Source organism: Pleurodeles waltl, chromosome 10, assembly GCF_031143425.1.
Source record: "Pleurodeles waltl isolate 20211129_DDA chromosome 10, aPleWal1.hap1.20221129, whole genome shotgun sequence".
Taxonomy (NCBI): Eukaryota; Metazoa; Chordata; class Amphibia; order Caudata; family Salamandridae; genus Pleurodeles; species Pleurodeles waltl.
In genome coordinates, this window is record NC_090449.1 from 1021787872 (window position 1) to 1021801629 (window position 13758).

A 13758-nucleotide genomic window follows, 5' to 3' on the forward strand; every position below is an offset into this window, starting at 1 on the left:
TCTCTATCAGGATGCATTGAAATGACTGCTGGTGACAGGAAGCCAGTGTGCTCCTCACCCTTATGACTCTTTATTTTATGTTGGTGGGTGCAATGTTAGTGTCATATTTTAGCCTGATTACAAGTTGTGTGAGGTGGTTGGTAACCAGGGGTGGCTCCTTTGCTATGCAGAAGGAGTGTTTCCCCCCTGGCCAAGAGCCAGGAGATGATCGTTTAATTTTTCATCTGCTGGCTCAGCCAGCAGGGGAGGGGAGGGGTGTGGCTGGGCCACGGGAGGTGGGAGGAGGGGAGAGTGCACTAAGTGCGCATGTGTGTTTGGCGGCCGTCTGAAGCCGGCCAAACACACATATGCACTGAGGTTTCTCCAACTCTGCTCTATACACATACGGGCTGGAGAAAAAGCACACATACCAGGCCTGTGTCTGAGCGGCAGTGACTGCCACTCAGACCAATCCTGCCGCTGCTTACATGCAACGTTTAGCATGTAAGCAGCACCAGAATTGCTGGGGAGCCTGTGCTGGTGGCCCAGTGAATGCTTGGACACCACATGGAAGGGAAAGGAGCGCGAGGTGGCAGGAGACGGAAATGGCGGTAAGGTAAGTTAAAAAAATATATATATTTTTCCCCCCCTCTGTCTGTGTCCCCTTCCTCCCCACAATCCCCCCCCGTACCCCTCCTCACCCCACCCTTCCCATTGTGATTTGCAGCGGCCGCTGCTGGTGGTAACTCCAGACCCAGTAGTTCAGGTACCTCATTACTATGAATTCTGAGTTAATGACCACAGCAACCTGTTAACTGGGAGTAACATGCAGGATACAAAATACTACGTGTCCCAGCATGTTTCCCAATTATCAAGCAATTTAACATATTTAAATTCCACAGGCTCTTGGCAGGGGGATCTGTGCCTGGGATTTACCAAACCTGGAAGCTCTGGGAGTGGTCAAATTTTGTAACTTGTAATCTTGTTTCAGAGCGACTTTAAGGCTGGAATGGCCTTACCATTTGACCTGTGATCAGGCCCTGTGTGATTAGGTGTGTGTTCTGTGTGAGTTTCATCTGAGGTGTAGGTTTCCCATGGGGAGTTTCATTGGAAATGTTTTGATTTTCTCCGTAAGAGAGTTGTGTGGTATCTTGACTCATGCTGTGTTGCATATACATGCCAATGCTCCTTTCAAGTATTTGGTGTCTCTGGATGGATGCATAATATAAACTCCAGCATGTTGGGAAGCAATATGTGATGTTTATCTTTTTCAATTTCCACTGTTGTTTGTATGTCTATTCTGAGTGTCAACTGCTGCCAGAGCAAATTCATGTGATGCACCACTGCCCAGAGCTATCTTAACAAAATATATTTGTGATTTTCCAACACTACAAAGGTCACCAGGTCAATTATCAGCTGTGCCTGGTCAAAACCCAGTTAGGTTGAAAATATACTCACCATCCTCAACTTGGGGCCTTTAATCTGAGAACAACACACAGTCAGCTGGAACACATGCTTCTTGAGGCCAGCAACACCTCTCGAACACGAGAAGAGAATAAAAAGACCAGACATCAGCAACGTTTGGAAATTTGTTGCATTTTCTAATAAGGGTTCCTGTGTCTCAATCACATAGCCTGTACATACAGACAGACTTACAAGGAGGTTGGGGAGTGTTAAAAGGGTGTCTCTTACTTGTAAATAAAACGGTTGAGCGCAGTGGGAAAGAGCTTTAATGCATTTTGTAGCAGTGATGCACTCATCGAACCTGATTTGAATACTTTGAACCTCTGACTGTTTGAATTCATTTATTCACCAAGCTGCTTCACATGATCGGAAGGCACTCACTTATTGTCCAGTGAGACTTTTGGTGGCAACGAACCCTAAGAATCCAACCTGCTGGAGTCAGGTTTTGAACAATCCCATGCTGGGAATCCAAAAGAAGTCTCACGAGAGACCAGGATTGATAGCGTATTTGCCATTTATTTATTGATTTATTTATTTAATAGACATCTTAATCGGAAGCGGTGTTACTATAAAAAATATATGACACACAAAAGAGATCAGCTAAAGGGAAAGATGCGATCCAAATGGAAAAGTTTGCTTGAAGGGAGGGAAGTAATATTTCTTGGACCCAAAGGATCTATGTCTATCTGTAGCAGGAGACCTAGGGCCTCATTATGAGCATGGCGGTCTTAAAACTGCCACACTCGCAGTGGCAGTCGGACCGCCGCCAAAGTGGCGGTCCCACCTCCACATTACGACCGTGACACCGCCACTTTTAACTGGCAGCAGTGCTAACCTTGGCATTACGACTCGCGCGTCCACCAGCTTTTGCATGGCGGTTCCACTGGTCGAACCACCATGCAAAGCCTGGCAGAGACGTGGTGCCGGGGCCCTTGGCATGAGCAGTGCAGGGGCCCCCATGGACAGCCCAGTCACGCTTTTCACTGCCTGGTTTACAGGCAGTGAAAAGAGCGACAGGTGCCCTTGCACCCGATGCACCGCAACATCGCCGCCGGCTCGATTACAAGCCTGCATCAATGTTATGGTGTCTTTCCTGCTAGACCAAAAGGCGGAAAGGCTGTTTTCAACCGCTGGCCCAGCGGGAAACTCGTAATAGGGCCAGCGGACGGAAGGTGGCGGTCCTCCGACCCAAAGAGTTGGGCAGGTGGCAGAGGCCGCCCAGCTAACTCATAATGAGGCCCGTAATGTGGGACTCATCTAGATGGGTGTGATGATAACAAATATGGGCTATTCTGATGATGGACAGCACTGGGAAAGTAGGGCCTGCAGTTTCTTCTTGAACACTTGGTAGGTAATATTGGGAAGGGGCGGTGGAATTCCAGATCTTGGGCGCATTTACTGGGAAGGATTGTTTGAGTCTTTTCTTTCTGGAAAGCTGAGATATCTAGCAGAAGAGGGTGGTGACTCTGCTATGGTTGGTGAGGCTCTGAATTGTCCTTACGTATGTATGTGGTGAGGTGTTTCTGAAGCTGCTGTTTGGTACATGTAGCTGAGTAGGTGCCTCCATTATTCCTGGTGCGGTGGTCACTTTGCCTGCTGGACTTGCTAGGATTTCACTGAAGCAAATAGTAATAGGGATGAATATATTAGGGCCACTTATCACTGTGTGGCATGGAATAGTACGCCCTTTACAATTCCTTCCAGAAGTTATAACCCAGAAATGAAAAGAGGAAATGTTAACACTTTTATTTTCATTTTGCTTTTTAATTATAATCAATTTAACCATTGATCTGGCTTTCTTTTGCTTATCTTTGAAATTAAAAGCACTTAAAATGAAAGATCCACAGACACCAATTCTATTTTTTTCAGAATGCAATTTATTAATACTTGACTCAATGTCTTGTAAATATACAGTGCACGCACAAACTAATTTTTTGTAAAGACAGCAATAAATAACATGAACAATAAAAAGAAGACTGGGGTCATTTACATATGTACATGTAACAATTTGTTAAAAAAAGTTTACTTTTGTACGTTTTTGTAGTTTCCTTGCTTGAAACCTTCCAACCTCTGAACTCTAGCTCCTCGTTATGAAAATATATCCTTCTGAAAATACCAGGCAAGATGTGTTTAAAAGGCTTTGGCACCCAAATGATTGTGTTATGAATTAAAAGGGTTCCAGGGCACATCTTGGCCAGATATTGGCCAAAAAAGACATGCTCCCTGAAAATCACAATCCCTATTAAAAAAAGAGGCCGGGCAGAACACTGCATTCCATATGCACGCCATGCTGGTCAACATTTTTGACTTCACAATTTACGTTATTTTTTTACGTACGCTTGCCCTCTCCGGAGATGGGAGGATCCCACCATACTTCATCACATGCCACAATCCAACATGGAGGAGAAGGAAGAGACAACATTCAGAACTTGTAAGAAAACTAGTGGGAAGGGTAATGGTGTGCAGATAACATCAGGCAGGACACAGCATGCCAAAGCACTTAGCAAAACCATTTTGCCATGATATACAGTTTAAACACAAAAAGAAGTTGTTTGGCAAAAGAGGCACAGAAATGATTCAGTGACCCATAAAGGGGCAAGACCGAACCATACTCTTCTTTGGGGTCTGAGCTATCCATCACACCAAGCTTGATACCTTCATGCAGGAGAAGCAGGGTGATCCCACCCCTCACGCCGCAAATCACCTCCTCATCCACCCCCCCCCATAGTAATGAGCACCGAGGTTACAAAAAAACCTCAATTGTTTCTTTGTAGAAATAGTTGCAACTTTTCATCAAGCAAAAAAAGTGGCTTGGAAAAAAAAATGGAAACCCTGATTAGTTTCCTTTAATTTAGTTTTAGAAAAATATCTTTAGTTACCAAATTTCAACAACATTTTATTGGAACTTCAAGCGCTATATTGGCGTGTACTGAGTATCAAAATTGTTTGGGGAAAGGTTATATTGTAGCATTTAGCACTGTCACTCTGTATGCCAATAACGTTGAGCTGTAGGCACAAGGTTTGTTTTTATCTGTGTTTAGAAGTGGTATACGGTGGACTTAACGCATCACACTACCATCCTCCAGTCTTCGCGATTCACAGTTTCCACGCTGCCATTGGCTAGGCGGATATACGTAACAATAAGTCTTCCTTGCTAGTAGACTTCTTTCATTGGGTGCCTATGAATCAGACTGTGTTAATTGAGTACTCTTCTAAAACAAATAGCTGAAATATATTTTACATTTCTGGGCCTGGGGTATTTGTATTCCAAAGACCAGGAGCACCATCACTGTACAATGTCTGTACTGATGAAGAGAGAACACAGAAGCTTTGTAAAGTTTAAGTGTAGTAGTTAAAATGTGAGGTAGCAGGTACAATGGGGTGTAACTTTAAATCAATATTCTTTGTAGGTGAACCTTCAAATTGTGCATTGTATGGCGCAAACCTTTAACACTCAGGATGTAATGGCAGGTGAATTATTAACCACAGGGGAAAATATTTATATTTTCATTTAATATTATCTCACCATGGAAGTAAACCAAATCACCCTAAAAATCCCCTTGCCAACAAGGGACTAGTTCTGAAACCAACAATGCACAATTTCTTTTGGCACAGTCATGAATAAAATTCACCTGTTTACTGAGCTCGGTAAAATTAAAGCTTCATCTTGAAAATAAATGTTCTAGATCACATTAAGAGGTATCCATTTGCAATAAAAGGGCAGAAAATTAAATTATTATGTGGTTGCAATGTAACATGTCATTCATAGCCATAAAGCAAATGACTTAGGGATACACATATGAGAAACATGTATATAAAATATATATGTTGTACTATGTTATTCATATGCTGGACAGTGACATATTTTAAAAAGAAGGAACATAGGTACTTGTTATCGGCGAAGACCTGCATAGCTTTTTCCAAAAATGCCTCTAAGAAGTCCTGATCATCCTATTCTTTTTTCTTACAGTAAATCTTTCAAATTTGGATTCGTTTAAATGTGTTTGCTCGGTAAGGTTGAATTCATTAAGCTTCATTTGCATAGTCTAAACATATATGAATTTACGAAGATGCTAATGTGCTGAGTGATCCACGTCACAATTTTTATAAATTATTATGATTTTTGTTTTTTATTTTCGAACTCAATCAAAATAAGAGAAATAATTTCCCCTCAGTCTTACAATGCGACACTTCTCTTACTTGTCTATTAAAATGTTTTGTAAAGTGCTGAGTTGTAACAAGAGCCACTTCGTGGTGGTGTTGAGGACAGAAGGTTTTTAGGAAGCCTATGCTCTTTTGCAGTGCAGTGACTGTGATGGGGCTGGGGTCACATCAAGGTCACTCAGTTTCAAATATCATTGTAGGTTGCTTTGTCCTCAGTATGGCCCCTATTTTTTTATTTTTAAATGTTAGCAAAGCACTGGCTTCTCCATCTTTTAATATTCATTTTGCACCAGTGAACTCGAAAAATGCTTGTATTAATCTCTAGGTTCTGGACCCTTCTTATGTCAGCGGTCAGAGGGTATTTGTTGTGTACTCTAGTGCCAAACTCTGCTAGTGGGACTGTTCCTCTATCAAAAAAGCTTTTCTATGAACTGTGAGATTTCCTACATTGCGTCCTATGCTTTTTTGATTTCATATTTTGTCCTACAGGAGAAACAACAGGTCCCAAAATTCTCTGAGGCACTTTTTTTTTAAAAGCATTCATTTGATTGTGACTTACTTGTTGCTCACTGAAAAAAATCACTCCTTAAAAATTAATATTGTTGCAACTTTTATTGTTTTGGAACTCTTGAATTGAAACTTACCACTTTAAAAGTATCTGAGAATTGTATTTGAAACTTAGTTTTATTTTAAATACATTTTGGTTGATATGATTTCAGTGTCATTTTGTGGAAGTAGTAAAACGCAGTTTTATTGTTTACTACATTTTACAATATTTTGAAGCAAGTCATGTACTACAGTCTTTAATGTCAGAAGTATCACAATTGCTCATTTCGATAACAATGTGAATTTTCTTCATGTTTTCCTATGTGCATCCCGAGTCGACAGCTATGTGGTATCAGAATATTAAATTGTATGTTTCTAGTCCCCGAATCTGTGGGTCACTTTGGAAATACACAGTGGTTAGGCTGTCACATTGGAATTAGTTGTCAACTATTACAAAATATTTTTAGACCTTTTACTTAAAAAATGTTTGGGGCTGGGGACTTTTTTTTTGTTTTCCTTTATTTGCAACACACTACCTGAAATCACCCAGGGAATGGAAATTCTATACAACAAAAGTGACAGAGCTCGTTTGGAAATATTTTCAAAAACACATACAAATAGTGCAATTTTTTATGTCAAACACCCCATGGGCCATTCTCCTACAGCTTAGGAGTAGCTGTTCCATAGAACAACTTTAGCGGTAATGGAAAGGTAAATTCACAACCAACTCTGAACTGTCGGCGTGAGACACTGAACTGTTTGAGTGAGAAAATGGTGTGATTTTGTGAGTTGCGCTAGTGTCTGACAGAAGCTAATTTTGCCTTCATTGAGAAATATATCAGGACATTTTGAGAGGTCCTAAAGAAACAGTCTATCCAAAGTGCTGGATTTAAGATACAAACGGTAGGGAGGCATGACAACTGCGCTGGTTTGGAGCAGAGAAACATAATCCAAAAAACACATAACATATTATAGTAAACATATGCAGATAATTACAAAAACACAACAGCATTAATACAGGATCTCACTTTGACCTTGTGCCTACTCACAAGATAGCTAAAAGCAATCTACTGAGATGCGGACTTAAATCTAAACAGTGCAAGTTTTCAATGCAGAAATAACAGGCAGTCGAAAACAACTAAGAAACATGCAATTCCATCTCACAGTTTACAATGGCTCCTGGAGCCGAGCTGGTATGTTGATGATCCAGGCAAGAGAGGCATGCAGAACAACTTGTATGCACTTACAGAGAAGACAATTAGTGTTCAGTAAATGCAATTTACACAATAGATTAACTGAAAAAATCCTTAATTAAACCTTCTGGAGACTACATTAGAACAGGCTCCGGGAGGATGTCTTTTCACATTGGTTGCTTGAACCATGCATCACATAGTAGCAGTGCAATTGCAATGGGTGCAAATTTGTGTGCGCGATCACGTGCAACGTGCATCAAGCAGTTCTTTTAAATCTGGTGGTTTGACAGGAATCTGTGATACAGCAATTTAAACACTTGGAAGAGCCTGAGACTGAATGCCTGAACAGGGTTAGGAATATAAGAGGATGTTGGTCACCTAATAGCCACGTTACATCACTGAAGTGTCAACTTTCCTTAAAATGTGATGAATATGTAAGGGAAGTCTTATATGGACATATACCATAGATAAAATATGTTCACCTCCTCACACAAAGAGCAAAATAATTTTCCCTGTATCTGAGAGGGTTTGTTATTAACTTTATGCAATGGGACACATCCATCACACAGAGAGTCATCAGAAGAGACAATAATTAAAACCAGGAAGCATATTTCCAATTCCTAGGCATCTACTCAAATCAGTGAACCCTTCCTCTCTTCTATGTGCCACCATTAAGAAGTGGTAGGTTGATCATAATCCCACAGGACTAGGTTGATCATAATCCCACAGGACGACGTAGATCCATGATGTAAAATAGATGATAAAAAAGTCTAGGGATCCTGTAAATTGTCCGGTTAAGTAATGCTTTCTGATGATGATTAGCAGGCCTTGAAAAATCTTCTCACCAACTCGCTATGGTGTGTCAGATTTAATCAGGTCCAGATATTTTTAGGGCCTACTTGCCCTTTCTGGTGAGTTGACAAATGCCAGGTGTTCTATTCACTCAAAATATGAATGAGTAAAAAATATGTTTTTAAATCTTCTTGTTATCTTGTCACATTTGCTCAGCAATTGGACAGAGGTCAAAAGTCAGGTTGCCTTATTACCTTTACTGTTCCTTCTCTGACTGTGTTTAGTAAAGTGAACTGTGTGACAATCATGTTGTGCAAAGCGTGTAAAATGAAAGGATGTAAATTTTGAGGCTTTTTTTCTAACGCAACATTAAAATAGCTAATAAATGAACTGTACAAAAATGTCAAAATATATTTTAGTGATTATGATGGCACATTTTTGTAATTCTGTGTGGTGAAAAAAATATTTTTATAGGTTGAAAACAAATCAGAACTCTTTACTTGGTGATGTGCAAACGTTAAATATTTTTGCTGAAACCCAATTTCTAAATATTTTGTATGCACTATATAGTTTTATCAGTAAAATTGCATGATAGTGAGAAAGACTGTGGCCATTTAAATGGAAAATATGCAGTCTGTAAATGACAGTGCACTATCACATCATGCTTTAGTAATATATTTATGAAAAGTGAGTTTTTAAACATGAACTGAGAAATATTCCTCCCCTGCCCTGACGACAATGCTATTAGTGAACTAGGAGGCAAGCCACAGGGTCATGTGTAACCCATATGTGGGCCTGATAGTATTAGACATGGAGCAAATGTTTAGTCTAGTACATTTTTTTTAAAAAAGAGTGTTTTGTACAGCATAAATGCTAATCTTGCATATTTGAAGGTGCTCTTGTTTGTGATAATGAAGAAAAAGGTGGCTCCATAAAACAAACTATTTGCCTGGGATCACACAATCTGAGACCAGTTTACGGGTCAAGTACATTACAGTTAGGTCGAGTAGATTATTCTTGTTACTAGACCTGAGGCCTAGTAACAATGTTATGATTTTCCGAGGCCTGATTAGTTACACAGATCTCTACATTTTACAGTTCCTGTACTATCTCACTAGTGAGAACTAAAACAATTTATGTTGTGTAGATTTGAAGGTAAGCTTATTTGCTTCTGTCTGCATACTGTGTGGGGATGCCCAAACACCATAGTGGGATGGAGTTTAAGGAAGAGTGCATATGGCTTCTTTGCTGCAGACCTGGCAGACAAAGAGTTTACACATTGCTTTACATCGGCTGTAAAAATTAAGCGTCCATTCAGTAGTAAATGATTCTTGTTTCTTCTTCGAGAGGGTTGGGATCCGGTGGTCTGATCTGGTTGCCATGCAAGCTAACAGGAAGCAAGTGGGCGAAAGAAAAACAAAAAAAGGAAGAATATGTTAATAACAACTGTGTTGCAATCGCATGACTGTAAAATTGTTCCTCTTTTCACACTTGTTATACTAGGAGATAGGCTGGCTTATGGTTACCTGCTCCCGGAAGGGTGGGGTGTGTTACAGTATTGGTCTTTACTCTGACTCACATAGATGTCTTCAGACTGCACAGCCAGCCATCAGTATCAACCCATAAAGCAGCTCTTCCGTCAATGAAACTATGCAATATGGATTGTCAAACCCCACGTCATTACATTAGAAATTCGGTATTGACAGCTGAGAAGGAACAGTCTTAAAAAGCTTAAAATGGAGCTGTAAGGCAGAACCTAAGCAAGGCTTCACGCTCCTAGTGGCTTCATTGCATCCTCAGCCCTACACAGTCCATAGAATGAGCTCAAAGTGGGCAATGATCACATGCTTCCATGTGTGATGATCACTGAGTATCATATCTTTCTGTGCCCTAGCTCACATCAGCCAAGGTGAAGTACACCACCTGATATTGTCAGTTGTGGTGGGACAACTGAATCCTCTTCCCTTTCTCCTGTTCAGTTCTCCCTCCCTGTCTTCAGTGGTGATACCTTCTCCCAGGGGAAGCTGAACAAAATAACCCAGGAAGGGAGGAGGAGTTGGCATTAATATGGCCCAGGGAACTGAGGTAAATTTGTTAAATAAATGGCCCAGGTATCCAGGTGCAGTTGTTGAATTTTTCCATTTGAGTTCTCTCTTGTAATAAATATTCTCAGCAAATAATACACCCAAAATTTGATGCTCAACATTAACTCTAATGATTTAGAACCCTGTAAGAGAACATGAAACACACACAAATTTGGCTTATGTTTCAGAAGTCCCCTTTTTCTAAAGCAAGTATTAAAAGCTGTTGTATGACATTGTAACCCTTTTTCTGCATAAACGTTTGTGATACATATTAATAGTTAAAAGATAAGTATAAATATCTAAGAGAAAGCAACAAGTTCGGATAGGGAGTTTTTTAAAACATTATTCACTATCCAGGAATAACTTTCTCTGAAACAAGAACATGTCCAGAGAAATTGTAAATGCCTAATGTAGAGTGCAGTGGATGAACCCATAGCCTTTGTATGGCTATACCAAAGAGGTGACAGAAAGATTAGGTCTATTTTCTTGGATTTAATATTTGTTCATATGTACTACAAGAAGCAAAAGTATTCCCCCACTACATAGAATCTACATCTGGAGTCAGTACATCACATGGATGCTGCATACAGTAAACAGTTCTCAAATTATTTTGCTGTCAGAAACTGCTGAATTATGATTTTTTTTTCGATCACAATCTCACCTTGGTCCATTTTCAATAGAATATGGGGATCTGTGTTCACACTGTTCCTTTACGATAGCATTATTATTCATATCCATGTGGTGTCAATTTAGTATAAGGACACACCACGAAAGGCATTAATTAAGATAATATTAAAATTGAAATGGGAGGGATTATATTGTTTTAGGATGAGAACATGGGTTTGGGACTGTTCAGCAGCCTTGTGCTACAGCACATTTAGTGGAGCACACAGGGCAGATAAATTTCCTAAGGCAGTGGCTCCCAACCTTGTGACTTCTGTGGATCCCACATTATCATTACTGAACCTGGGGATCCCCACTGAATCACTATTGGAATCAGGGGACACCCTACTGAGTCATTACTGAAAGCTAGGGACCTAATCTGTTAATATGATCTAATTTTCTAAGCAGTTGTGGACCGCCTGTGGAGGCTTCGTGGACCACCAGGGGTCCCAGGACCACAGGTTGGGAACCACTGTCTTAAGAGATGTCATCATAAATAATGATACATAGTGTGCATGGATGTTCCTGAACTCAATTTGCTCTCTGCAAGCATCCCTAAAGCGGAGTACATGCCTCACATTTTCTAAAATGCACAGTAATTTCTTATAGAAGTCATTTAATTTCTGCATCTCCTTATCGTATAAACAATTTATAATCTGAGAAGGTGAGGACAATGGGGGGAGTTGAGTTTAAGTTAATACTTTTATTGTTCGATTTCAAGTATTTTTAGTTTTTTTTATTTAGGAAGTATTCCCTTCCATGCCTCCTAGGCTGTGCACAATCTACCATCTTTAACTGTTGAGTTCATTCACTGGCACCATTGCTTTGACTTGAATTATGTGATGACCACACCAACAACAACTCATCCTATAGAGACCCATCAGGAGTGCGAGAGTGAATGATCATTAGTATACAGGCAGAGGTACAAAACTGGCAAATAAAATACCAGAAGATGCTGTCCTACGTTGTGTAATAATTAAAATTACAAAGTGTGAAAGTATTGGCAGAATGGGCACATTGTTAATTTTATTAATTAAAAATGTCCACATTTAATTTGGTGGTGCAGTAAGAAACAAAAAGATACCTTCAGCTCACTACTTTACTAAGGTCTCTAAATACTGGGTCCAATGTGGACATTCCACAAACTTACTGGTGTAACCAACGGCAACATGTAAACAAGATGAATAAAGAAAAGTCAAGTTCTGCAGGTTGTGAGGTATGGAGCCTTACCAAATCTCCTCTATCGCTGTGTTCTCTTTGAGAACTTCCAGAAAAGACAGTGCTCCGTCAAAGGTAATTTCATTTCTGATGAGCCTAAAAAAGGAGAAAAAAAGATAATATCAGCACAATTCTATTTTTTTTTAACAATCACAATAACTAGCTTTGCTTACATAAGTAAATAAGGTGGCATCATCTTTTGCATGATTGTTTGATTTTTTTGCATGATTTACTTGTAAGAGGTGAGATACGTGAATTTTTGATTAAATATCCCAACACATGGCATGATAGGGTATGTCTTGTTGCCTTTTTTATGCTGATTTTCCAAAAGCTGGAGATTGTTTAGTTCTAGTTCTCAACACCTTTGAAAGTTGCACTGGATGCAAGTTAATAAGTGCGTTCAATTCAAAATGCTTGACTTGCTCAAACAGCCTACTACTGTACTGGACCTAAATATCTTCGTCTGAGATCACTGCCCTAAGATCACTGAGACCGAGCATGGACAGACTATTTATAATCCCCAGTTTTGATTTGAAAAAGGGAAGAAGATCATTCTCCCTCATGGCAGCAAAAGTCTGGAACGACTCCCTCACACCCTACATGCCACAGACAATGAGAATCAGTTCTGAAAACTATTGAAGACCCCGGCTATATGCTACATTTAACTAGTTTACAATATACCCCTTTTGGTTATTGGTTAATGCCTGGAAGCCCTTTGCAGCCGCTTGCACTCTATAAATAATGTGTCATTCCTTAGTTGAAGTCTACCTTCACCATATATCTTTAGAGTGCAAACCATTTTATTCTTAAATGGCACTGTTTTTTCATGGTGGAATTAAGACATGTAGGCCTTATTGCCCCGCAAGCAGCTTTCTGATGTCTTTACTTCATTGCACAACTCTGACTTGCTCCCCTTCCAGCACTCCAGATCTTAGCTCATTTCAATGAGGACCTTCTCGGGTATCTGCACCAAAACATACACACATGATAATAAGTCAGTGTTCAACTCAAAATAGATTAGAATAAGAACCAGCTAAAAATGTAAAATTCTTTCAATGGTGTTCCTATAAATATTAGTTACACAATTACACTGACAAGATTTATGCTGCCATGAGGAACACTTCTGGTGAGAAGCGGAACTGTTCAGATTATATTAAAGGCCACCTCAGTTTCACCAAGGGCCCTCCGTACCCCGTGTGGTTGTTGGCTCCACTCGCTATCTTGGAACATGATTTTAAGCCTCCTCATTAGGAAATATTACTAGGTCTTGCCCAGTTATCCAACAGAAGTTTATGCAGCTAGGTGATTCCAACCATTGTGGAGATTAGAAAAATTGGTCCTGAAAATTGCCCTAAGATCAGTAGTGACTTCAATAGGCAAGACACATGTTGACCCAGTGAGTTATTGAAGATTATTGTTTCTCGTGATAGCGACCATCTTTTTAATTAGACAGGTGGACTTGTTTATAAATAATCTCTCTGAGGTCCACTTAGTCTATTACAGCCTGCACTTTTTCCCACACTTATATTTTGTACACCAATCTACACTAACAACCCCACACCCATACTCCACAGAGGACTTTTTACGCAAAAGATCTGTGGAAAAGAGCTCCCCTTGTGGGTGCCCGCTGGGCACTGCAGTGTTGGCCTGATGAG

At 40.0% G+C, this 13758-nt stretch overlaps 1 protein-coding gene across 2 annotated transcripts in view; it reads right to left on the reverse strand.

Annotated features, from left to right (window-relative positions):
* Positions 1-3309: 3309 nt before the first annotated feature.
* NOD1 (nucleotide binding oligomerization domain containing 1) overlaps positions 3310-13758 on the reverse strand; it is a 270155-nt gene continuing 259706 nt past the window's right edge. For both annotated transcript variants that reach the window (XM_069211945.1, XM_069211943.1), the window contains 2 exons: positions 12116-12199; positions 3310-9525 (listed from right to left, as the gene is read on the reverse strand). In XM_069211945.1, coding sequence (XP_069068046.1) covers positions 9453-9525; positions 12116-12199 — 157 coding nt within the window. In that variant the 3' untranslated portion in view covers positions 3310-9452. The remainder of the gene's footprint in view (positions 9526-12115; positions 12200-13758) is intronic.